We start from the raw sequence: 23,053 nt of genomic DNA, 5'->3' as shown, positions 1-23,053 counted from the left end.
AGTGAGAAGCAGAAGTCAGGAAGACAGCTGTCCTGGGTGGGGACTGCCCAGACATCTTAGCTGTGGGACCCTTAGCACTTGATTGCACCTCGCTGAGCTGTGTCTTTGCAGGCTAGAGACAATTCCTGCCTGGCAGAAGTGGGGTGCCCCTCTATCTGTGCACTAACAGATGCTTTGCACCATCCCCCATGGCCTGCAAGATCCCTGTCAGCCTCAGTATTTTGATTCTTCTGCTATTGCACTCTCACAACTGAGTCTATCCAACTGGCCGGTCTATTTCTCATCAAATCTGGTGTCAAAGGTCTAATGGGTGCCGAGGCACTTTCTCTCCAGCCTGATAATCTCAGCGGCTTCCTGCTGAGCTATGGCTGGACTGAAGGGGCGAGACTACATCTCTTACTGTGGGTTAAACCAGTCTGATAGTTGAAGCTCTTCGTCATCTTCCAGTTGTTCTTCCTTTTCGTCTGTGTCTTCTTCTCCTTCTTGGTAATTGTGGGTCCTGTGTGGAAAGGAAAGTACTCTGAGTGAGGCAGGAACCTGAGTGAGGAGGGGGAACCTGGCATTGCTGTTGGTGAATTTCTCCTGACATTGCCACTGGAGGCTGAGGACGTGTGCACCAAGCAGATGGCTGGAAGGGTTCCTGAGATGAACCCCTTATTCATAATACATGCCTGTGTTGGCAGACACTACCTGGCTCTCCTTTCTTAGTACCCTTCTAAGTGAGCCTCATCAGTCATCTAATGACCAGCGCCCCTTATTTTAGCAGGAGGGGAAGCCTAATGAGACAGTCCTCACCAAGAGCTTAGTTTATAATAATCTTTCCTGTCACTTTCCTGTCTGAGCTGCATTCACCCCAAGTTAAATGGAAAAAACAGACATAATTAAGTGGCCTCCTACCAACCACAAAATAGATCCCTTGTAGGCTTGGAGTGAGCCAGGAAGACCAGTAGCCGAGAAGGTCATGGCCATGGACCTGTTGATTTGGACCTTCTCTGAGTGTGAGTGGGTGGACAGACACTTCCGTGTCCCAACCTTACCCATTGTTAAACCAGCTTGGAAACCACCAGCCCTTCTGGATGCTGCTGTCACCAACTTCTGGGCTTCTAAGAAACAGAGATCACAAATGTTTTTAGAAAATGAGGCAGTCCCTAACTCGGGGGGATTTCCAAATTCTTTCTATGACAGGAGATCATTGAAACTGTTTTATTTTTTTAATCTGAAGAGATGTGAGCCTAGGTGCCCAAATCATATACAGTTCTGTAAGCCAGTGTGACCATGATAAAAATGATACACACATACAGAGGGTAGAGAGACCAAGGGGATACATAAAACAAGTCTTTCCAAAACTGCAAATTAATAAGACAGAAGAAGGGGCTACTCTAACTGGGTGAGTGGCCTGCACTGATTCTCTCCAGGCTTCCCCTACTTTGGGCGGCCTCCAGACTCAGCTCGTCATTCAGCCAGAAGGAGAGAAAAACAGTGATGGGGGTGGCGTTAGTACAGGAGTCCCAGTGTGCCACTTACTACTTCCCTGAGTCTTACCTGAAGGAATAACAACAGTGAGTAACAATAAGATGATGAAGATAATGATACATTGCCGTGAAGGTAGTTTTGAAAACGAAGTGAAATCACATACATACAAAAGCATTGTATGTTGAAATGACGGTAACACTTGCACATTTCCCAGGATGATTGCTCTTGCTAACTTGGGCAAATTCAGGTTGCTGCCAAGGAGGTCAGTGGCAGCTGCAGGAAACTCGAGGCGCCCTGAATCAGAAGTTCAGGGAACTAATCAAAGCCTCCAGTGGAAGTTTCCCCACTCCTCATGGGAAAGAGAGGAGGCTGCAGGGTACAGTCCCTTGGGCTGGACAAAGAAGGCGGGGAGGAGTGGACAGATACACTGATCCTAAGAAACCCATTTGAAAGTCCATTCAGAAAGTGTTTGATGTGCTCGTGATGATGAAGATGCGCTTCAAACAACCGGAAACAATGCAAGGAATTTTTCGAAGGGGGCCGGGGACAGGGAGCGACCTTTGTGTGGCTCCCAGGTTGGCCCCCGCAGCTGCCCTGTGAGAAGAAAGGTCTTTTCCTTACAACTGAGATACTGGCTGAGTTGGTTTGGGCAAACAGCCAAGATCCCAAGTATTTTGTAAGCATATGAGCCTAGATCTCACAACAAGGGGTAAATGATGTCATAAATGAAGGCTGAGTTAAGGTCGAGCAGATAAACACATTTTGTTCTGAGCTTCCTGGTAAGCAAGCCAAAGAGAGAAAAATGAAGGCCTGCATAGTTCTCATTACCTTTAATGATTGTAGTTTACAATAGGTAATTAGTTACAGTATAATTACATAGAAATTAATATATAATGATATATACTGTGATAATTATATACAGTATATTACATATTAATATATCACATATTGTATAATGATGACATTATTATTGTTGTTGTATACACAAGACTTCGTCAGGACACCCAATGCTTTTTCCTGATTCATTGTCTGCAAGAAATCTCTGCAACTGTCTTTCTACAACAGACACTGGGCAGCATAAGGGATGATATCTGCCTTGATTCCTTTTATCAGCAAGGCAGGAATGTTTTCCAAATGCCTTCACTTAAAGAGACCCGTATTTGAGAAGTCAGGGCAACACCCCAGTCCGGGTCCTACACAGCGAGTCTGGTGGCTCAGGTTACACAGTCTTGGTCACAGGAGCCCCTGCCACTGCCCTTTCTGGTGTACCAGTGCCAGGAAGAAAGGACTAGAGGGCACACAATAGACTTGGGAGGAGAGCTCTCCATACAGAATTCAAAGCACTTACTTTGAGTGATATATCCACAAGAAAGAGCCTTCTGGGCTAAAAGCAAAAAAGAAATTAAAAAAAAATCATGTTACTTTTAATTATGAAAAAAGCTATTTTTTAACTCTTGTCATCAAAGCCTTGGGCTGAGCTGAGAGGCTGGATTGTTTGGCTTCTCCTACTTCTAGGTTCCGACACCTTCCTTTGAGATAGAACCGTTCATATCAAGAGACCAGGAATTTCCAGCTGTGGTCATTTCAGGGTAGCCAGAACAAGGGGTAGGAAGGAGGCTGCTGTCACCCAAGGAGGCGCTTCCCCAGAAACAAAACACTGCAGAGTCTGTATTTGCTACATCCAGCTCAGCAGCTTGGGCAGACAGCTCCAGAAGCACCTGCAAGGCTGGGCAGGTGACTTCTCTGGTGAACCATCTCCACTCCTCAACAGACACTTGTGAGCACATGTCACATGGCAAGTGCTTGGTCATGGTGATGGCTAAGACAGACCCAGCCCTGTGTGTCCTTGTGGAGCAGATAGTCTGTTACGGAAGATGGGCCTGATGCAAACAGTCTCACAGCTACAGGAGTGCAAACTCTAAGAAGAGGTATTAAAAAAGAGAAATAACTATGAGGACTCAACTGAACCTTGAAGATTTCCTGGAGGAGGAGGTAAAGTAATAGCTGAGTTCTGAAGGATAAATGGGAGTCTAGGTGAGGTAGCTACAGGAAGAGCATTCTTGATAGAGTAAAAAAAAAAATTATGCAAAGGCTGTGAGGAAGGAAACAAGTATTTAAATGTGCAAGTAAACAAAGTCACAATAGCCACTTGAAGAATTTCAAGTATTTCAAGCAGGAAAGGGACAGGGTCTTTTTTGCACCCGAAGAAAGTTGCTCAAGAGTAGATAGCAGGGATGTAAGTGTTGGTTTGGGGACAGGTTAGGTGACATCTGTGGTACAGATCAGGTAGCCACAGTGATGGGGAAAAGTACACTGCCATGAGAGTTTGGGGAAACAAGTCAGAACTTGTCATGCTGGATTGTGCCACTGTTTTGTGCAGGGACGCTGTGTTCAAATGCCAAACCTTACTCGCTCACTTCTGCCCCGTGTCTAAAGGAATTTAGCCAAGAAGATGACTTCTAGCGGCAGGCTTGGGTGCTCATACTGCCTGGCCCCAGGGACCTCTTAAAAAAGAAAAAGCAATGCCTAGTGGTTGTTTCAGACTCTGCCAAAGTCCCCTCCCTTCTCATCTCACTGTAGGAAGAAAATCCACGCCTTTCACCATTCTTGGATTTCCCTTCCAAGCCTAACACTCTCAACCAAGCTTTTAAGTTCCTTGGTTCTGTATTGTCTCTGGCAACATTCATGACAGTGAAGGCTGGGCAGGCTGTTCAAAGGGTGAAGAGTTAACACAAGTGGAGCCATCTTTAAAATGGCGCCTTCAGCTATTACCAAAAAATTGTGTTACAGTCTTGTATGATCTGGGTCAAAGACCTTTGGGCTGAGCCAAAAGCTATTGTTTTTAAAAACCATTAAGCAAACAATTGTTTGAAAAGGCATCCAGATCACAAATCCTGATCATTATGAACTTTTCCCCAGAGGATAGATCAGTCACCAATCATGTGTAGCCAAGAACGGGTTGTTATGTTAACAATAATTAACTCTTTTCTTTAGCCACTTGTCTTTGTCCTCTTTTCTTCTAAAAACCCATGGCTTTGTCACTCCTAGGGATATGTTTTAGGTGTCTCCCTGCATCTATGTATCCTGAATTAAAATTCTTAGCTCCCAAATGTGCTTTGCCTTTTAATGGCCTCCTGAAATTTTAGATTAACATATGTAATTGACATATCGGTGCATTCAGTCCTTACAACAATTAATGAAGTAGGTTCTTGTCTTCCTCTTCCTGTAGAGTGGAAACTGAGGCACAGAGGCATTAAGCGATTTGTCCAAAATCATACTGCTTGTGAGTAGAACCCCTACTTGAACTGGAGGGATTGAACTCTAGATCCTTCTTGAGGAGGTATGGCCTGCAGAAACCCAGTGCACAGGGCTCCCTCATGAGGATTCAGCATCTCTCATCCGCCTCCTCCTCACCCTCATCTCTTACATTCTTTCACTGTCTCAATGGTCATAGTGACGTCCACCTGCAGTATATGGCATCCCACATGTCTTCATCCTTACGGCAAAGTTCAAATGCCATCTTTCCTGTGCCTAGCTTAGTGCCTTGGCACACTGTAGTGCTCAATAAATGTTTATACAGTAGTATCTAAAATCCACTTTCCTTTAAGCCAAGTGTACCTTTTCTTCCTGATCCCTTCCCTATCTGATAGCCTTCTCCTCTGTATCATCACTACTTATGTGTGTGCCATCTTGCTCTATCTATTCAATAGACAAGAGTCCCCTAAGGCAGGAGTTCTCGTGGGCCCTCAGCATGGATACGTAGCTCAAGGAGTCTAAGATGAGTTGTAGTTACAACTTAGACATAAATTCACTAAGTCACAGGTAAACAACAGGTTAAGTCTCAGCACTATGAAGCTCTCCGCAGCCACTGCAGCATGAGGTCAATCACCTGGCCAGGGAGCTGACCCACATGGTGCAGCAGACCTCTCCTGTCTCCCCTCTGCTCCTCTCAGCAGTGGATTTCAGTCAGTCTGTGTGCTCTGCTCCCCACTCTGTGTCTGTGAATCCTCTCGCCCCCTGTACCTCTAGTCTATACCCCAGCTCTTGCATGTATAAGTAAATAAATCTTAAAAAGAAAAGAAAAGAAAAGAAAAACTCACTGAGTCACTTTACCTATTTGTTCTCCATTTTTCACTTGAACATGGGACCCTCGACTAAGGGGAGGACTAGTGGTGTATAAGAGAATGGACTATAGTCACATAGCCTGGGCCCCGTGTCTTCCTAAAAATGTGACCTTAAGCATCCACACTGGGGAGCAGGGTGCTCCTTACCAAAGAACTTGAACTCATGCCTCACAGGGCTTGAGCTGCGACTTACTGGGATCCAAAGCACAGTTCTTAGAACAGGCCATACTCAGTAGCCAGTAGCTGCATCATTATCATTGTCATCACCATCATTAATATTTTACTTTTAAAGTTTTACCAAGTTCTAAAATTCTGAGGTTTTCATTTTTTATCCTGTTGAACCAGCTGCCTTCGAAGCCTCTGGCCAGGGGACTCTACACAGCGAAGTGGGAAGTATCCACATCCACGCGCCAGACCACGACCCCAGAAAGCGACCAGAGCCCGCTGCAGCCACGTGTGGAGAGACTGCTCAGACTGCAAAAGAAGCCTCTTTGTGGGAGGTAGGTGCCAAACACACATTTGAACCTTTGGTTCCCATTCTTTAATTTTGTGAGCCACCCCAAATACGGAAGTACAAGTCTGGCTGACATTCAGAACACCAAGGTTATCCAAACAAGTGTTGAGAGCAGTGTGTCCACACAAGCATTTCAACCCTGGGCAGGAGCCCCAAAGGATGCTTCCTTCTTCTGTTAGATTCTACCACCTTCCAGAGCTCTTTCTTCTATTTACTCAAACCCCCTGTTCTGTTCTGCCCTCTGGAGCAGATGATGGTGGTGATGATGGTAGCAAACCTTCACTGAGTGCTTATTAAGCTCCAGATATTACGCAAAAGCTCAATACACAATAGCTTATTTATTCCCCTCAACAACCCATAAATCAGGCAACGTTGCTTTTGAAGACAGGGAAACTGAGGAACAGGGTGACTGAGGAACTTGCTCAAGGTCACAGAGTAGGTGAGTAGCAGCAGGACTGGTCCTGGTAGCCCAGCTCCCGGCACCAACAAGGGTCAGGCAGAGCCCCTAGGCAGCTGCGGGGTCCCCAGACCCCTGCACCCAACTCTGAGTTATCTTTCCTTAGAAATACGTACCCCTAACTTCCTCAATTTGAAACACCTGCTTTCTAGATCCCTTTACCTTGACTACATTCTAGCTTGCCATGCGTTTCTTAAAATGAGTTGTTCAGAATGAACCAGAATAACATTCACTCGTAAGCTGTTAGATGTACGTGGCACCCGGAACAATAGTTCCTGTACTCCAGAGAGCCCACGAAGAGAGAGTAGCTCCCTTTGAATTGCCAAGATGCTGCTGCTGGTGCCTCAAGTCTTAAAATTAAAGAACGGAACGAGATGTTCAAATGCTAATCCAGGCTGTCATTTTGAACTTGGGGGCCATAAAACACTTCAACATGAAAATATTAACTGTGCCAATAGCTCACCCTGCCCAGAGTTCTACACTGGACTCCTTGGATGAAAGATTAAGCAATGCCAGGGTCTCCTAAGTCAAAATCACCGGGCACTTGTGTAGCTGCTCGCAAAGACTTTCGGCAAGCCCAGAAATCTCTAGGACATTATAGTTTCTAAGAGCACAGAAGCAACCCATATGTTTAGGATGAATCTATTGATGAGTCTAAAAACTCAGAAATGTTTACTGCATTTTACTTTCCAGATTAAAAAAAAAAAAAAAGCAATGCCCAGAAGCTCTAGCCAGGCACACATGAATCACCAGAGACTCAAAGTGTATTTTGCAACAAAAAATCCACAACTTGAGTTGCTCCTTTACACTCTATAAATACTTTAGGATTGCAAAACTGAGATTGGATTTCTCATGGAATTCCTGTTTAAAATTTCTCCAGGTTATTTCCATGTTTCACTATACAAGTAATTTAAAGAGAACACTTTGGACTTTCATTTGACCACACTGTTCGGTTATTTCCATGTTTCATTATACAGTTAATTTAAAGAGAACACTTTGGACTTTCATTTGACCACACTGTTTGGGAATCTAACCGACCCTAAACTATAGGGGTGCAAACCCCACAAGATTAGAACGATGGTGGAGGGCAGATATTTGATTATCCAGAAGGTATTGGGATTTTGAAGACGACCCAGAGCTCCAGGTAGAATCCCTTCTTAGGGCTTCAGGTCCTCCTGATTTTAATTCGGCCTGGTGACTTGGCTGCTATTCAGAGGAGAAGAGTGTGTGCAATTCTTTCACCAATGTCATTGCATCACGTTTCATAATTACCTGTTGATATATTCCCAAAACACAACGATGACAGTCGAGACAACCAGCATTGACAGGATCACTTTTCCTTTGACATTCATTATTTTCGCCTGAGGGGGAAAAAGCAAAGGGAGAAAAACCAGATTAAGCAATTCCAGAGTGAAATACAGGTTTGATGTGATGTCTTTACCCACATCCTCTCTGAAAGGAAGTCTATAAATGTTTACCAAAAGCCAAAGATGTGATCCACCTTAAAATGCATAGGGCTCAATGACCCAGGATGCCAAGCTAATGACTCAACAGGACAAGCCTCCCTGAGAAGGCAGCCGAGGACCCTGGGGGCTCACAAGACAGGTGCAGAGGCCCTCGGGGAATGTGAGCTGCCCATGGTCCGTGGGATCAGCTTGCCTTGCTGCTAGGATGTGACCGCAGAACCCCCAGCTGCCTCTGATACACCAATCACCTGCCCCATTCACAGGGGACACCCGCGGTGGCCTAGGCTCCAACAGTTCCTAGCCCCTGCCAGCTTTTCCCCACCACACCCATGAGCAAGCCAGCATCCGGGCCCAGAAGTGCTGCTTGGAAGTGATGTTGAAGGGGTGTGGGTGCCATGTAGGAACAACAGGCTGGCAAGCACTTTGAGGGGTGTGAGGGAAGGACTCCCCGAGACAGGACTTCCCTAGGGAGCGGACAGGATGGAGAAGGATGGGAATATCTCTGGTGTGGCATCTAATTGGCTGGCAGGAGAGAAGGCTTCTCGTGTTTGAACAAAGCCAAAACAAAACACCAGCATGAGAAATAGTGGTGTTCCCTCAGGGGGGCTGGGTGCCACGTGAGGGTGGGCAGGGCAGTCAGAGCTGGACAGGCGTGGAAAGGGGTGGGGAGCCACAAAAGAAGCTGAAGCTGGAGACTCACTGTCCAACTTCATTGGGTCCCCGCCTGGATGCAGGGGGTAGAAGGGCAGGAGCCGCCGGGGACAGTGGGTCGGCTCACTCTCCTAGTGGCAGAAAAGGGGGGTGGCCTGTGCTGGGAAGGCGGCAGGGGGGCAGAGAGAAGTAGATTCATTTAAAACATGCTCTGGAGAGACAGACAGGACTTGGCTGGTAACTTAGACATCAGGGACGAGAAGGAGGAAACCAGGTCAGGTTTCTGCTGAAGCTGCTGGTGGGACGGTTGCAGGATGCTATCAGATGGGCTGGGACGGTTGGACGAGGGTCAGAGATGGGACACAAGAATCACAGATGTGTTAGTTTCCAGAAGCGAAGATGGCGCACAGGCAACAGATATTCCAGCCTGAAGTTCACTGGGGAGGGGTGGGCAGGACACACCACCGATGACACTGAACATGAAGGGAACAAGGGCGGTTAGCTGGGGGGAGAATGCTGAGAGAAGCGTGGAGACCCGGGGAGGCCTGGGGAGGCCCGGGGCCCAGAAAACAGGCAGCTCCGCTCCTCCGCTGGAAGAAGCCCCGAGTCCACTCAGCCACCCTAGCGCTGAATGCTGGACGGGGTCTGGGTCTGTGGGGGAGTCTTCACTCCCTGGGACGTGTGAATGGTGGGTAAACACGTGTGCTCTGGACTGAGGGTGGGCTTTGTGTCCTAAGCTGGATCTGGGTAACCTGGAGTGTGAGTTCATTCTTGGGACCCTCATCCACAAGCCCACCTAGCTCTGAAAATCAAGCGTCTGTGATTCAGATGATGTTGGGAACCAAAGTGACACGAAGCTATTTTTAGTTCTTATGCCACTTAGTGGGGCTGGGTCAACATTCTCTGCAAAAATACTGATGCTTTTTTAATGTGCGGCGGCTGCTGCTGCTGCCCTGGGGTATTACATGCTACGTGATACTATGTGCTACATCATCCACACCCCAACAGTCCGAATTCCAACATCCCTGTCCCTCAGCAAGGGGACCGTGGGCCTGAACGGATCCCATTTAGCTGTTTTCCTCATCTCTAAAATGAGGACGGCTGCAAGTGATAATGTCACAAAATAATGGAGCACTGTGCCTCGCACCCTACGCATGCTCCGAAAATGCTAGTTCCTAGTCCAGATGTTCAGAAAAGGGCTTCACCCGTGAAGATAGCACAGTGCCTGGTTCTTAGCAAGCGCTCAAAATATATTTGTGGAAAAGAAAAGAGGTTTTGGATTAAGAAGTGCAAATGGATGCAAACAAGGCTCTGAGGTTGGGAGTACCCATCTTGTCTGGCCTTCGGCTGATTGAGAACCCCTGGGAAGGGGTGCAGGCCTTTCATTTTCTGGGCCTGACTACATAACCCAGCACGCACCCAGGAGGTGCCACACTGCCCGATGTGCAGGCTCAGACTGGCTCATTCCTACGAAGTGGCGCAAATACAGATCTGAGAATGCAAAGTCTCCTAGCAGAGAACAAGATGCTTGCAGCAGGCAGAGCCAGCCTAGGCAGGTGGCCTACATAGGCGGCTGAGTTTTTCATTTCAGACATGAGCATCAGCGGCAGCTCTCGAAGGCCATGTCTTTCAAGACGTCAGGGATTTCTTGAACCTGCTTAATTTTCGCTCTGTGGCGGTCATTTGTTTAAGACTTAAATGGGAATGGGAGCTGCCAAATTCTTTAGCAGAGCAGATTCCAGAATCTGGAATCCAAGTCTCCAGGGAAGGAGGGGTTGGCAGGATGGCCAATAGATATTTTAAAACATTTTTATTCTTCTCTGGACAAAAATGAGGCATTTGGTGAATAATGTGTTCTAAAAGGCCATCTCTATGTGTTTGTCTTTCAGAATTTTTAAAATGTGTAATTTTGATGGTCACTGGTTAATTAGCTAAACCGACCCTATCAGAAACGAGGGGTTGCTTCTCTATTCTCCATTTAGGGGACAGAACACTGAATTAGGAGCAGTTTTAACGCCTGCTCAAGGGGACAGGGTCCCTCCAGGGCCAGGCCCCTTCAGAGGACATGATGAACCCGCCAAGGCCTCCCCCCAGCTCTCAGGCCTACCTGCTCCCTGTCCTCCCACCCACGTGGGCTGCCCTGGGCCACTTCAAACCCCGGCCCCTGCGGAGGTTCCCAAATGAAACTGCTCTTACCCGCCCTCCCGGAAGCTGTGAGCATTGTGCCAAAAACCTGGGGCACGCTGAAGGCCAGGACACATTGTAAAGTCTGTCATTTCTCCGCCTCCCCTGCTCTGCTTCCCTTCTCCCTCCCCCTTTTCTGCTTCAATTTCCCTGGAATGTCAGACAGACTCTGCCATGTGGCCCATGAAGGAATTCTCTTGACCCACCCCCAACCTGCCCCACACAGCAGCACCAGTATGTGCACACACACTTTCACGCTGTGCCATCCCAACTGGGCTGAGCCAAGGTGTTCCTTCCAAGCCGAATTCCTCACAACATCTCACACCAGAGGAAAGGTGACTGGCTCAGCAGGGTAACAGAGCCTCAGAACTCTGGAAAAGCCATTATCTCTGGGGAACAGGAGCCGGAGGGAGGGCCGGGGAAAGCAGTGGCCGGGGAAGCCAGCCTCTCCCTTCCCGGAGACTAAGGCATCCTCCTCCCTGCCTGGGGCTGCACCCCCTGCCCCCCAGCTGCCCTGTGCTCAAGCCTTGGTCTTTCCTGGACCACTGCTCAGAGACCAGAGAGGATACAGAATGGCAGGTGTTGGAAATGAGCAAAGGTTAAGGGGCTGGGAGCTTCATCTCGGCCATCCCAGGGAGCACCGATAGGCGGGCCTGCGTGGATCCCCTCAAGTGATTGATCAGTGATGGGGTAACAGTCAATTTATGTTGAAAACAGACGCTGACTTACAGGAAGCGAATGCAGCTTCGGGCCAGGCCCCTTGGAAGGCTAGGCCAGATCCCCTACCCGAGTGGGGCCTGGGGAAGGCCCAAATGTTCCCAGAAGCCAGGAGTGCTGCCCCTGACAGGGAGACTCACTTGGCACCTGTCCTGGGGCTGCAGGCGGAGCTGAGGGACAAACCCCCCCCTCACTGCCCCCCCAACTGGGTCCCAGGGACACCTGGCTGAGCGCTTGGGGGCCTCCCCTGTGATCCCTCTGCTTCCTGCTTAGGGGTCCTAACAGACCTCACAGCCACGGTCCCCCCGCCCCATCAGGACCCACGTCCAGCTGCCCTACAGTGTCCAGAGAGGATGAATTGCTGAGGGCTTGGGCCTGAACAAAAGATTTACAGATGTGGCATCACTGATATCAAGTTGTGAAGCTGAGAGAAGCTTTTCTAAATCCTCAAAAACAAAAAAATCCCTTTGTGAATCCAGCTAGAGATGAAAGCCTTTGTCTTTCTTTTGTCTCTGGGGGAAAATGGCACCACAAATGGCGGTCAGGTGAGTGGCAGGTTGGCGCACGGGGCTGACACAGGTCAGGGGCAGCAGGCCCTGAAGTTGTACCAGTCACTGTGCGTTACCTGCCCGTCGGTGCTAGGGTGCACTTGGCCGTATTTCTGGGTTTGGTCCTCTGTGGCGTACTTGTCTTGGCTCTGTGCTGCGTGAGCTCTTCATCTATTCTGGGAGCCTGCGGCTCTGGCCCCCGAGCCCAGAGCCTCAGTGCCGCTGTGCTTTGTGCTCGTGCCCTGCCTGATGGTGCATTTGCAGCTTTGCATTCTTGCTCACAAAGAGGGTCCTGAAAGTGGAGTAAGTTTCAGGCCCGCAATGCCTGGATGCTCCCAGCAGGGCTAGGGGGGACCCGGAGTACAGATCCTCTCAGCTGCCCCGGTGAAGCCTGCCCACCTGCCTGAGAGTCTCTCTGCGACGACCACCCTTTTTCAGATAGGAAAACGGAGGCTCAGCAAAGGTGAAGTCACCTGCCCAGGTCACACGGCATGAAGTGGTAGTGCCAGGGTTCAGGCCCCGGGTGTCAGCCTCCAGGGCCGCCCACACTCAGCCACCCTGCTCCCAACCAGCACCGGGTTTTGGCTGTGGGCTCATCTTCTGCTTTGCTGCCACTAATCTGTAGCAGACCAGAGCTCTTGGGCTGCAGGCTAGCCTTCTGGAGGCTTCCCCTGGGACCCTGAGCGCTGGGTGAACGCCTCTGGCATGGCTGGGCACCTCCCCTGTGCCTGCTGTGGGTCTTCCTCTCTCCTCCATCCTGCCTGAGTCTCAGCAGGGCCAGTGCTGCTGAGGAAACAGCTTTGGTGAAGACTGAGATGTCGGGGCTCACCCAGAAGGGGGTGCCAGGTTTGAAAAGCTGCTTCTCTGGCTTCCAGCCTGAGGCTGGGCCTGGGGGTGAGGACGAAGAGCACTACCTTACCCTAAAACACCTCTAAGTAGTGGGTGCTGAGGGTTATTAACACTCTTCTGGCAAGGCACGGCAAGATTCATGGAGGAAAAGGGCTCGCGAGACTGTTCCAGTTGGTTCTCATTACGAGGCTTAGCACAAACACAGACGGGGGAAGTGGAGAGACAGGTCTCAGACTAAATATAGGACGGTGGCTCCAGCCGTCGCAAAGGGAACAACCTGTTCTCCCAGGGACACCCACCCCTGCTTTTCTTGAGTCCACCTTCAGGAGATCTGAGCCAGACGCAGCCAGAGTTTTCTTGCTGCCAGGTCCAAAAATCATCGTGCAAGGATTTTTCCAAGAGAAATAAGGCAGCTGCCAGCAAGGACCTCACATCTACCCACAGCGCCTCCCACTCCACTGTGGTGGGAGGGACACCCCAGCGCTGGCCCAGCGGGACAAAACCCTGCAGAACATACAGGGCCGCCCTGAGCCAATTCCCACGTCCAGATCCTGCGCTGCTGTGTGCAAAGAAGGATTTCGCCTTCTTCCAGAACTACTGGGGGGGGAACCTGTGGGCGGTTAAGAGGAGAGCCAGACTCCTCCCCCAGGCAGCCTGCTGGAGATTCCCCGGAGGGCTCCACCACCCCCACCCCAGGCAGAAATAAATCATTTCAGCATTTCACATACCTCATCGTCTGCTTCTCTCCCCACCGAGTAAAAAGCAAACCACACCGTTCTAGCGAACTGGATTCTGCAGAAGAAGCCAGGCCGGGGAGGGGAGGTGCTGCCTTCCAGCTCCTGTCAAAAGGATAAACAGCTGTTTCAGGAAGAGGGGGGCAGACAGCTCTGTAGCTGCCAGGAGCTTTGTTCCCTGCCTGCCCTGGGAAGTGGGCTGTTTATCATCAGGTCTGTGGACCCAGCACTGCCTGCCCAGCAGAGACGCTCTCCCTGGGCCCTGCACAGCCCGGCCTCCTTCATCACGCCAAACTAGGCCTGAGGGAGCAGGGAGACTCTCTAGAGGGACCCATAGTGGCCACGTCACTGCTCCTGCACAAAAAGGGGATCCGTCTGAGTCCACCAGCCCAAAGTGACAGCACCAGGAACAGCCAGATGAGGAGTTTAAGCTCAACAGGAGGGGGGATGGGCGAAGGAGCAATGACTCAGGACCAGCGCTGAAATGCTCCCTCCATGGTCACCTCTCCTCCACATCCTCTCGGCTTCGGAAGTCATATTTTTGTAGAATGTTTTGGGAGCTCTCACATTGCCAACCAAGCCATAAGAACTTTAAAAGGTCACAGAGGCCCAACTCTGCACGTTGGCTGAAAAATGCTTAACCCTTCCCACACCCACCTCCTGTTCCCAAAATGGAGCTTTCCAGCTAGAAGGGACCTTTGTTAGAGGAGTGGACGTTCAACCATCGCAGCAGCTAAAACTGTTCGCAAAAACACATGAAGTCATTCTCAAAACACTGCGATGTCAGAGGCAGGACTTGGCTAGAGTAGGGAAAAGGAGCTCGGGGGTCCTCTACCCCAGCCCTCCCAGGTGGCCCCAGACATCTGCTGGGGTACAGCTCAGACACCCCAGACTAAGAAGAGAACAGAGGGTGTGCCAGCCAGAGAGGAGCCAAGGGCTGTCCCACCCAAGGGAATATTTAATCCAGTACCTTTCCCCCAGTACCTTTTTCCGAGGCCCTTCCACTTGGGACACGCAATCTTTAGAGTCTGGAGCATGTCTCTAACAACTCACTTAAGTACTCCCTGCTACTCCAGTTGAACAAATGTCCACTTTCTAACCCTGCCATTCCATGCCAGGTCTGGACCCCAAAGAAAAGTTACAAAGCTCACCAAGACACATGACCGGTCAGAGCACACCCCCAAAGGGCAAGCGACCCCAAACCCTTTGTCAGAACAGAGAAGTCCCACTCTGGAGCGGGCTTCTACTCACAGCAGTGAGGAGTAGACTACCGTGCTAACGGCAGCAAGATGAGCCTCAGACTCACTCTTGAGCAGTAGCAGCTCTGGGTGATCCATTTACTTAGAGCTCAAAAACCAGCAAAACCAACATCAAACTGTGCTGTTAGAAGGCGGGGAGGGGACCTCCAGGGGGCCCACCCCGTGACGCAGCAGGTTAAAGCACCATGAAACTGGCCTCAGTCGCATCACCATGTGTTCGATCCCCAGCCCCGGAGGTGACCCACAAGGCACTGCAGACCTCCCCTGTCACCCCCACTGCTCCCCTCACCAGTGCACTTCATTGATCTGCCTGTTCCGCTCCCCACTCTGTCTCTGGTGAATCCTCTCACTGCTCCTTCGCCTCTGGCCTGTACCCCAATTCTGTATGCATAAATAAATAAATCTTTAAAAAAATAAAAGTATACATTGGGGCCTCCCGGGTGGCACAGGGGTTAAAAAAAAAAAAAAGAAGGCAAGGGGGTAGAAGAGACCCGCTGGGGCCAGGTGGGACCAGGGGTTCCTGGGGGGCTGGTGGTTAAGTCATTTTCAGGCTCTTGGGTAGTGGAGGTAGAGGTGTATCCACTTTGTGAAAATTCATCACAAAGGTGCCTTTCTAGGCTGTCTGTTAGAGGAACAGAAGTGAGCAGACACCTTCCTGCTAGTAGCTGCCTTCCCTCAGGACAGTGTCCCCCGACTCTCACTCGAGGGCCACAGGTCCACAGACAGGCCCTGCCTTTCCCACCTTCCGGGTTCCCTACCCCAGCACCAGGAGCCATGCCTCCCCAGGGTTGGGGTAACAGAGCAGAAGTCTGGTCGGCGGGAGGGCCAGCCAGGCGTTAGCAGGCTAAGATAGATCAGTCCTCCCAACGAGCAGACGCTGGTCCCCACACACGGTCTCCACTTGACAGTTTACAAAGCTGCCCTTCTCCTTTGTCAGTGGAGCCCCGGGCTCCCCCACAAAGTGACTGGGGCAGGGGGAGGCTCTGGGAGCCTCTAAGACCCACTGCTGGGGCCGGCTGGTGGTGCAGACTGACCTTGAACACTGAAGGGATAAGAGGGGCCAGGCTGGTCAGCTGCCTCTCGACAGGACGTGCACATCCAGAACACCGATCCAAAACCATCTGGCTCTTACCCTGACACAGCCTGACATGCTCAGACCCTCACAGAGGAGCACACACCTGGCCGTTCCCTGAGAGACTGACTATAGTAAGTGGGCTCTGGGTTTGTGTGCTGCTGATCAGAGGGCTTTAGGCTGCCCAGGTTAGGGCTCAGGGTAGCTCCCCAAGTCAGGATGGCAGGGTCTTGGAGTTTTGGCTGGGGTAACCCAGCTGTGGGGGCCCCTGGTTTGGGGTACCAGGACTCTTCCTGCTGGGAAAGGTGAGAGTTCAGATCCCCACCCTGCTTCCCTCTGTTGGATGTGAAGACTAAATGTTCTTGGTGAAGAAAGCTAGTGCCACATGGGCCTCAGGGTGCCATGTTGGCTAAGGGTGATTGCCTGGGGTGGCCAGGAAAGACATTTCTTGCTGTGGCTCGTGGAGATAAGCCTCAGTGCCACCTCTCAGCACGGACACTGGGACCAGGCTGCCAGGGCTTGAGTCTCGGCGGCTCGGTCCCTTCCACTGTGGAATCTTGGGCAATGAACTTGACTTCTCTGTGCCTCTCCTGGCACCTGTAAAAAATGGGCTTAATAGGCTTGCATGGTACCTGTGCTATGAGGTACGGGCTAGATTTGTATCCCCTCTTGCTTCAAGGACTCAGGGTTCCACCTGAGTTACTTCACCATTGTCAGCCTCTAGTGTTCAATCAGCCTAAAGTTTCTGTTCACTCAAGTTTATATTAGTGCATCAAACATGCATTTTGACCACATGGTCCCTCAGGGAGGGAAGCGAGAAAAGGGAAGTTCCTACTGTGATGCTTCTTTTATAAACATTAAGAATTATCACATCTGAGCATGTGGAGAAAGGGGGGCCTCGGACTCTGTTGGTGGGAAAGGTAGACGGGCCCAGAGCCCTATGACACAGTATGGAGGTCCCTCAAAATATTAAGGTAAAGATTCACAGTTCTGAGTCATAAGAACGGGAACTCAGGGTAAGGTCGGAAGCCTAGGGAGTTGTTTGGCCTGATGCATAAACCCTGGAATGAAAGGGAAGTTCAGTCTCCCCAGGACTGTATCCCACTTCTACCTCTCCTAACACTGACAGAGGACCATCTAGGCTGACCCGGACATGCTAATGGACGTGGTACAGGCAAGGATGTGAAGCAAGTGCCATTAAAACTCAAGCACCACAGAGAGGGGTTTTCTTGCTGCCTTCATCATTACTGGGTTTCCTGGCACAGTCCCCGGCACTATTAGATGCTCAGTGGATGTTTGTTGATTGAATATTGAGTGGAGCTGACAGGACCAAGTGCGTGCATTTGACCGTGCACTGATGCAATAAGGAGAAGTGAGGCCTGTGGTAAATGGGAATTTCTCCCAAAATGAGATTTTTTAAAAAGATTTATTTATTTATGTTTACAGAACTGGGGTACAGGCCAGAGGTGCAGGGGCAGAGAGAGGCTTCACCAGAGACAGAGTGGGGAGCAGAGCAGGAAGATTAACTGAAACACACTGCTGAGGGGAGCAGCAGGTAGGTCAGAGAGGTCTGCCGTGCCGTGTGGGTCACCTCTGGGGTCAGGGATCAAACTCGTGCTGAAGTGGCTTTTGTAGTGCTGTGCTTTCACCTGCTGCGCCACCAGGGAGGGCTCCTAATCAGATTTTAAAAGGAAGAAAACTATGCCCAGATAGCACTTTTCTGACACAGCGTGTGGCATATTGGTCATAGATGACTCCTTTTTTAGGGGAAATCATTTTGTACTGGAAACTAGAAGCATTGCATTGGAACCCTGCTTGCCACCTGTAAGTGTGACTTAGGCATGCCCTTTATCCTCTCACCTGAGGGTAGAGGGTCCCTCCTGCTTGCTGTGCCATGCCTGGTCCTGAGCTTGGGGAGACAGCTATGGATCAGGCTTCTGTAGAATTTGACTGGGAGAAATCGCAGAAGGCGTTACGGGGGAGGTGACATGATTAAATGGACCTTCTAGCCTTCTTCTTCCCAGAGACCCCGCATTTCAGTCTGCACAGCCTCTTCCCCCTTTTCTGCCTTACACACCTCTTGAAGACATGCTGGGAAGCTAGCCTGCCTAGGAAGGTGAAAACACTTCTATTCTGTAGGGTGAATTATGGCCCCCAAAACAGAGAGACCCAGTCAATTAAGAGAACAGAAATCCGGCTTCCTGAAGAGAAGGCCATAGAGAACTTTCTCCCACCCCAGGTCACTACCAACGCCAGAATGAGGGTGGAGCAGCCGTGGAGTGACAGGGCAGGCAACCTGCCTGGGCCTCCCTCCTGCCAGCTTGACCCAGGAAGCATTTCCCTCCTTCCAAGAGCATGAAGATGGGGGCAGTTGGCAGTGAAGAAGATTTTTAAAAATTGGGTGTGGTGTAGTGACATGTACCTGGAGAGGTGTGAATCTACCCGCCTGAAACACATGCAGTGCTGTAAAGCGCTGTTACCTGCTACACAAATGAAAAGGGATGATGTCAATACTGATAATGCAACCAGAATGAAGGAAGGTCCAACAACGCAGCTTATAAATCCGGTGACAGATCCACAGACCACATGGCCTCTGCAAGTCCTTTCTCCCAGCCCCCCAACCCCCGGTCCCCTGCTGAAGCAGTGCACCCCCAGACTCTCACGGCTGGACGAGGCCAGGCCCCACCAGCGCCCGCCATGCCTGTCCCCGCTCTCTCTGCACACCCACTGCACACCCAGGGCCCGAGCACAGCCTTCAGAGCTTCGCTCCCCAGCCGCGACTAGGTCTCCCGCTGCATGCCCTTCGCAGGGCCTGGAGGCCACCTTGCCCTCTAAAGGCCTCAGTGAGATCTGTGTGGACTGGAGGACCCTGGGGGTGCTCACAGGCCCAGGGCAGCGGAGTTGCTAACAGAAGGTGGACAGATGGACGGTAGCTTGAGCTGCCAGCACAAATGCCACAAGCTGGGTGGCTTCACACAACAGAAACTGATTCTGAAACTCAGAATCATGGTGTCGGCAAAGCAGAAGCCCCCTGAAGGTGGTGCTGGGAAATTGGTCTTTGCCTCCAGCTTCTAGGGCTGGCCCACATGCTCAGCCCTTCCTGTGGCAAGGAAAGGCTCTGCCCTCGGGTCACACTGCCTTCTACTCTCTGTGTGTGTCCAAGTCTCCCTCTTTTTGTTTATTTATTTTTAAAGATTTGTTTATTTATGCATAGCAAACTGGGGTATAAGCCAGAGGTTCAGAGTCTGTGAGAGGATTCACCAGAGACAGAGTGGGGAGCAGAACAGGCTGACTGATGAAGTCCACTGCTGAGGGGAGCAGCAAGCAGGTCAGGAGAGGTCTGCCGCGCCCCCATGTGGGTCACCTTCAGGCCCGGGGATCAAACTCGGCACTGAAGTGGCCATGGCCAGCTTCACAGTGCTGCACTCCAACCCTCTGCGCCACCAGAGGGCCTTCCCTCTTTGTGAGAGGACACCCTTCAGTGGATTGGCGTCCCCTGGGTTGGTCTGACTTTATCTTGCATGCATTACATCTGCGAAGAGCTCATTTTCCAGAGGAGCCTCAGTTCCTGGGCACCAGGACTTGAACGCCTCTTTTGGAGAGAGAATTCTGCCAAAAATGTGACAAAAAATAGAACAGTTACCCAAATAGTTATTGGCTGGGGGCCTAGAAACGCCAAAGCGGGCACCTGTGAGGGCAGACCCTGGGGGTAGAATGACAGGGTTGAAGGCAAAAGGCCCAGGCTCAGAGGTTATCCCCAAGAAAGAAGAAAGTGGGTGGAACCCTCTGCGCCTCTAGGGCTCTTCTGGAGAGGGCTGCAGGGGAGGGGAGGAGGGAGGGAGACCTGCGAGGCCAGCTCAGCGCAGTCCCTGAACGGAGACCAGGCAGCCTGTGGACACTCAGCTCTGGGCCTCATAGAGATGGGAGGGGTCAGGGTTACCCAGGAGCCGTGGGGTGTGAGGAAGGGGGACTCCGGGACAGCTGGCATGAAGCAGTGGCAGCTCAGACCCAGAGGCCAGACCCCAGTGGGACAGGAAGAGTGAGGCTGGCAGCATCTCTGCCAGTTTGCCTGGGAGGGGATGCAGGGGTCAGGCAGGAAGCGGAAGTGGGTTGGTGATAAATTTGGGGACAAAATAGAAGTCGACAAGTTCTAATGCAGGGCAGCCTATGTGTGGGGGTGAAGGGGGATGGGCTGGGAGAAGAAGCTGGAGGCAGCAGGGGTCTCCTGCAGGCAGCCTGGAATCCCCAGGTAGTAGAAATTCTGCATGACTGGGCAAAGGGAGTTACAGAATTTGCTTTTTGATCAGGTTTTTGGCTTCTTCTAAAGGGAGTTGGGAAAAGGAAACTCTCCCAGCAGGGGCACCAGCAAGGATACAGCTGGCCAGTGATGTCCACGTGAGAGTGGACACCGAGACCTACAGGCGAGTAAGGGGCAGAAGGTGGCAGTGGTTTGAGAGAAGTGAAGCAAGCGAGTCCGTGGCCCTGAGATCGTGGGTTACAGAAAATCTCTTTCAAACCTGGCTTACATTCACCTTCTTGGTGAGACTTCCCAAGCCTTAAAATGACTTTCTCTTTGTAATTTACTCATCGACCTTTTAGAGTTTTTTCTTCCTCTAACAGAATGTCAACTCTAAGGGCAGATACTTTTGCTTTTATGCCCAACGTGAAGGCCACCAGGCACTTAGTTCCCCTTTGTAGGCTAAAAGGTGAAACTAGTACAGTGCCTGGCACCCAGATACTTAACAAAATGCCCAGTGGATGGAATATTCGTCAGCAGTAGGGTGACGGGAATGAACAGATGCGAGCGGTCCGGCGGTCCTGGAGTGTGGACCGAAGCACCGGAAAGCTTGTGAGAAAAACAACATCCAGTTCACCCAGTCGTAGGGAATCAGGAGGTCCAGGGTGGGGGCCAGGAATGTGAGTCTGAATGCACAGGTCTCCAGGCTGTCTGGATGCGCCTCAAGTTTGCCAAATCTTCTCTGCACTGTGATGCAAAGAAGTCAGCCCATCCCTTGCTGGGTTCTGCTCCAACTGGCTGAGTCATCAAAACAGCATCACACAGGTCAGCAAATGAAACATAATCCGCTTAATGACGTGCATGGGGCAGTTCCACGGTGGTAAATTCTATAGACTAGTGCAGGGCCAAGGTGCTGTGTCTTGCGTCAAGGCCAGGGCAACAGAGACAGGGCAGACAGACAATGGGGCCGGGGGTGAGAGGAGGGGTGTCACCTCATCTTTACTGGACGAGACCCCCAAACTGAATTCTTCTGGGTTGTAAAAGGGAGAGCAGTGGTTGATTTTCTGATTAGGAGAAAGACAGAGGCTCAAGATGTACTGGTGTGTTTTTCCATTAGGAGAGGGTGACGCACTTGGGCTGGGCAAGGACAGAAGCTTCTGGCCTTCAGGGACCTCACAGCTCTCAACCCCCAACAATCTGCATTCTTTAAGTATAGACTTCCAGGGCCCAGGGCCTTGATGGGCCTCCAGTTCCCATACCAAAGAAACAAGAGACCTACTCTTGGTCTATTGAGACAAGCCTATCTGATCCTTTTGGGGAGACCCATCCCACCGCTAGTTCCTAATTTCTAGTTCCCTGATGTTGCTCTTGAAAGGGAAAAAATGAAGTGAAAGGGCTGAGGTTTGGTGCCTGGTGAGCTCTGTTCTAGCGGCACGATTTTGAAGAACCCACTGGAGCCAGCTCAGCAACAGGGTCCTAGAGAGACCCTGTGGCACCCATTTGGGGGTGTCTGGGGTACCTGCATGCAGGCTGGGGGGGCCAAGGAAGCAGGCCAGCCAGGCAGGTGTGTATGGTGGGGGAACACAGGCCTCCTGAACTGGCACCACCCTGGGGCCAAGGTGCGTCACGGAGGCAGAACTAGGTTCCTGGGCCCTGAATGAAGAGCTAGGGGCAGACGGAGTCCTGGAGGCCAGAGCGGCCTCCAAGTGCTGCCAGGGGCGGTGTGAGGGCTGAGTTAGCATCTGGAGAGTCCAGCCTAGAGTGTCAACTGGCCCAATTCTGGACGCAGAGGAAGGCCACGGCCATGCATTGCTGCTGCTGTTTTCTGGGAATCCCAAGCTGGGTCAGGCCAGCGGGTGTGGCACGCCGCAGACTGGCCTGCCCCCAGCTCCACCATGGCCAGGAAGGCGATTTCCTTCCCATGCTTGGTTAATTCCCACCCCTCTGCATTGCATCCCAGCTGTGGGGGTTCATGGTACCCCTCATGCCCAGCCTCCAACTCCAGGCTAGGGTCCCTTGCATAGCTGGTACTTCCAGAGCAAGTGCAGGCCACGAGGTGCTCAGTCTTTACTGGAAACTCCTGAGGCGGTTCTGTCTTTTGGTCCCCTCCCCCAACTCCAGCGCTCCCCAAAGGACTTTCTTGAATCTTGTAATTAGATGACGAACATACAGGCCTTCCAAGAATGAACCTTGAGTACTGAGGTTCCAGGAACCCCTAGCAGGAAGCTAACAAAAATACACACACACAAAAAAACTCTTAATTGAGGCCCCCATGGGGCTTTCTCTACCTGTTAGATGGAGACAGGCCTAGGTTCAAATTCCAGGCCCCCTATTTTCTTGTTGGGTGACCCTGGAGAAGTCACCTCACTATTAGAGCCTTGGTTTACAGGTATAATTCCTTACTTCTTGAGTTGTTGAAAGAATGTACAGTAGCAGGCACTCCCTGGTGGCACAGTGGGTTAAAGCACAGAACCATGAAGCTAGTCCAGCCCCTGCAGCATGAGTTCAATCCCCGGCCAGGGAGCTGACCTACATGGTGCAGCAGACCTCTCCTGTCTCTCCTGCAGCTCCCCTCGGCTGTGTATTTCAGTGGATCTGCCTGTTCTGCTCCCTGCTCTGTCTCTGGGGAATCCTCTCACCCACCTCCCTGCACCTCTGGCCTCCACCCCAGCTCTTGTATGCATAAGTTGTATGCATCTTTTTTAAAAAATGAGACTAGTGACACTTCTCTCGGACCATGGTAAATGAGATGAAGCGTGTAAAGTGCT

At 51.0% G+C, this 23,053-nt stretch overlaps 1 protein-coding gene across 1 annotated transcript in view; it reads right to left on the bottom strand.

The window, feature by feature from the left end:
• The window catches only part of LOC101624839 (N-acetyllactosaminide alpha-1,3-galactosyltransferase), a 57,857-nt gene that overhangs the window by 12,050 nt on the left and 22,754 nt on the right, over positions 1-23,053 (bottom strand). The window contains exons 2-6 of the mRNA XM_004677377.2: positions 13,712-13,822; positions 7,841-7,929; positions 2,822-2,857; positions 1,038-1,103; positions 401-499 (exon numbers count right to left, since the gene is read on the bottom strand). Of these exons, the coding sequence (XP_004677434.1) occupies positions 401-499; positions 1,038-1,103; positions 2,822-2,857; positions 7,841-7,920 (281 nt within the window). The 5' untranslated portion in view covers positions 7,921-7,929; positions 13,712-13,822. The remainder of the gene's footprint in view (positions 1-400; positions 500-1,037; positions 1,104-2,821; positions 2,858-7,840; positions 7,930-13,711; positions 13,823-23,053) is intronic.

The sequence above is a fragment of the Condylura cristata genome, unplaced genomic scaffold, assembly GCF_000260355.1.
Source record: "Condylura cristata isolate star-nosed mole 26May11 unplaced genomic scaffold, ConCri1.0 scaffold00006, whole genome shotgun sequence".
NCBI classification, from domain to species: Eukaryota; Metazoa; Chordata; class Mammalia; order Eulipotyphla; family Talpidae; genus Condylura; species Condylura cristata.
Note: the sequence above shows the minus strand (reverse complement) of the source record. Positions and strands in the feature narration are given on the sequence as shown.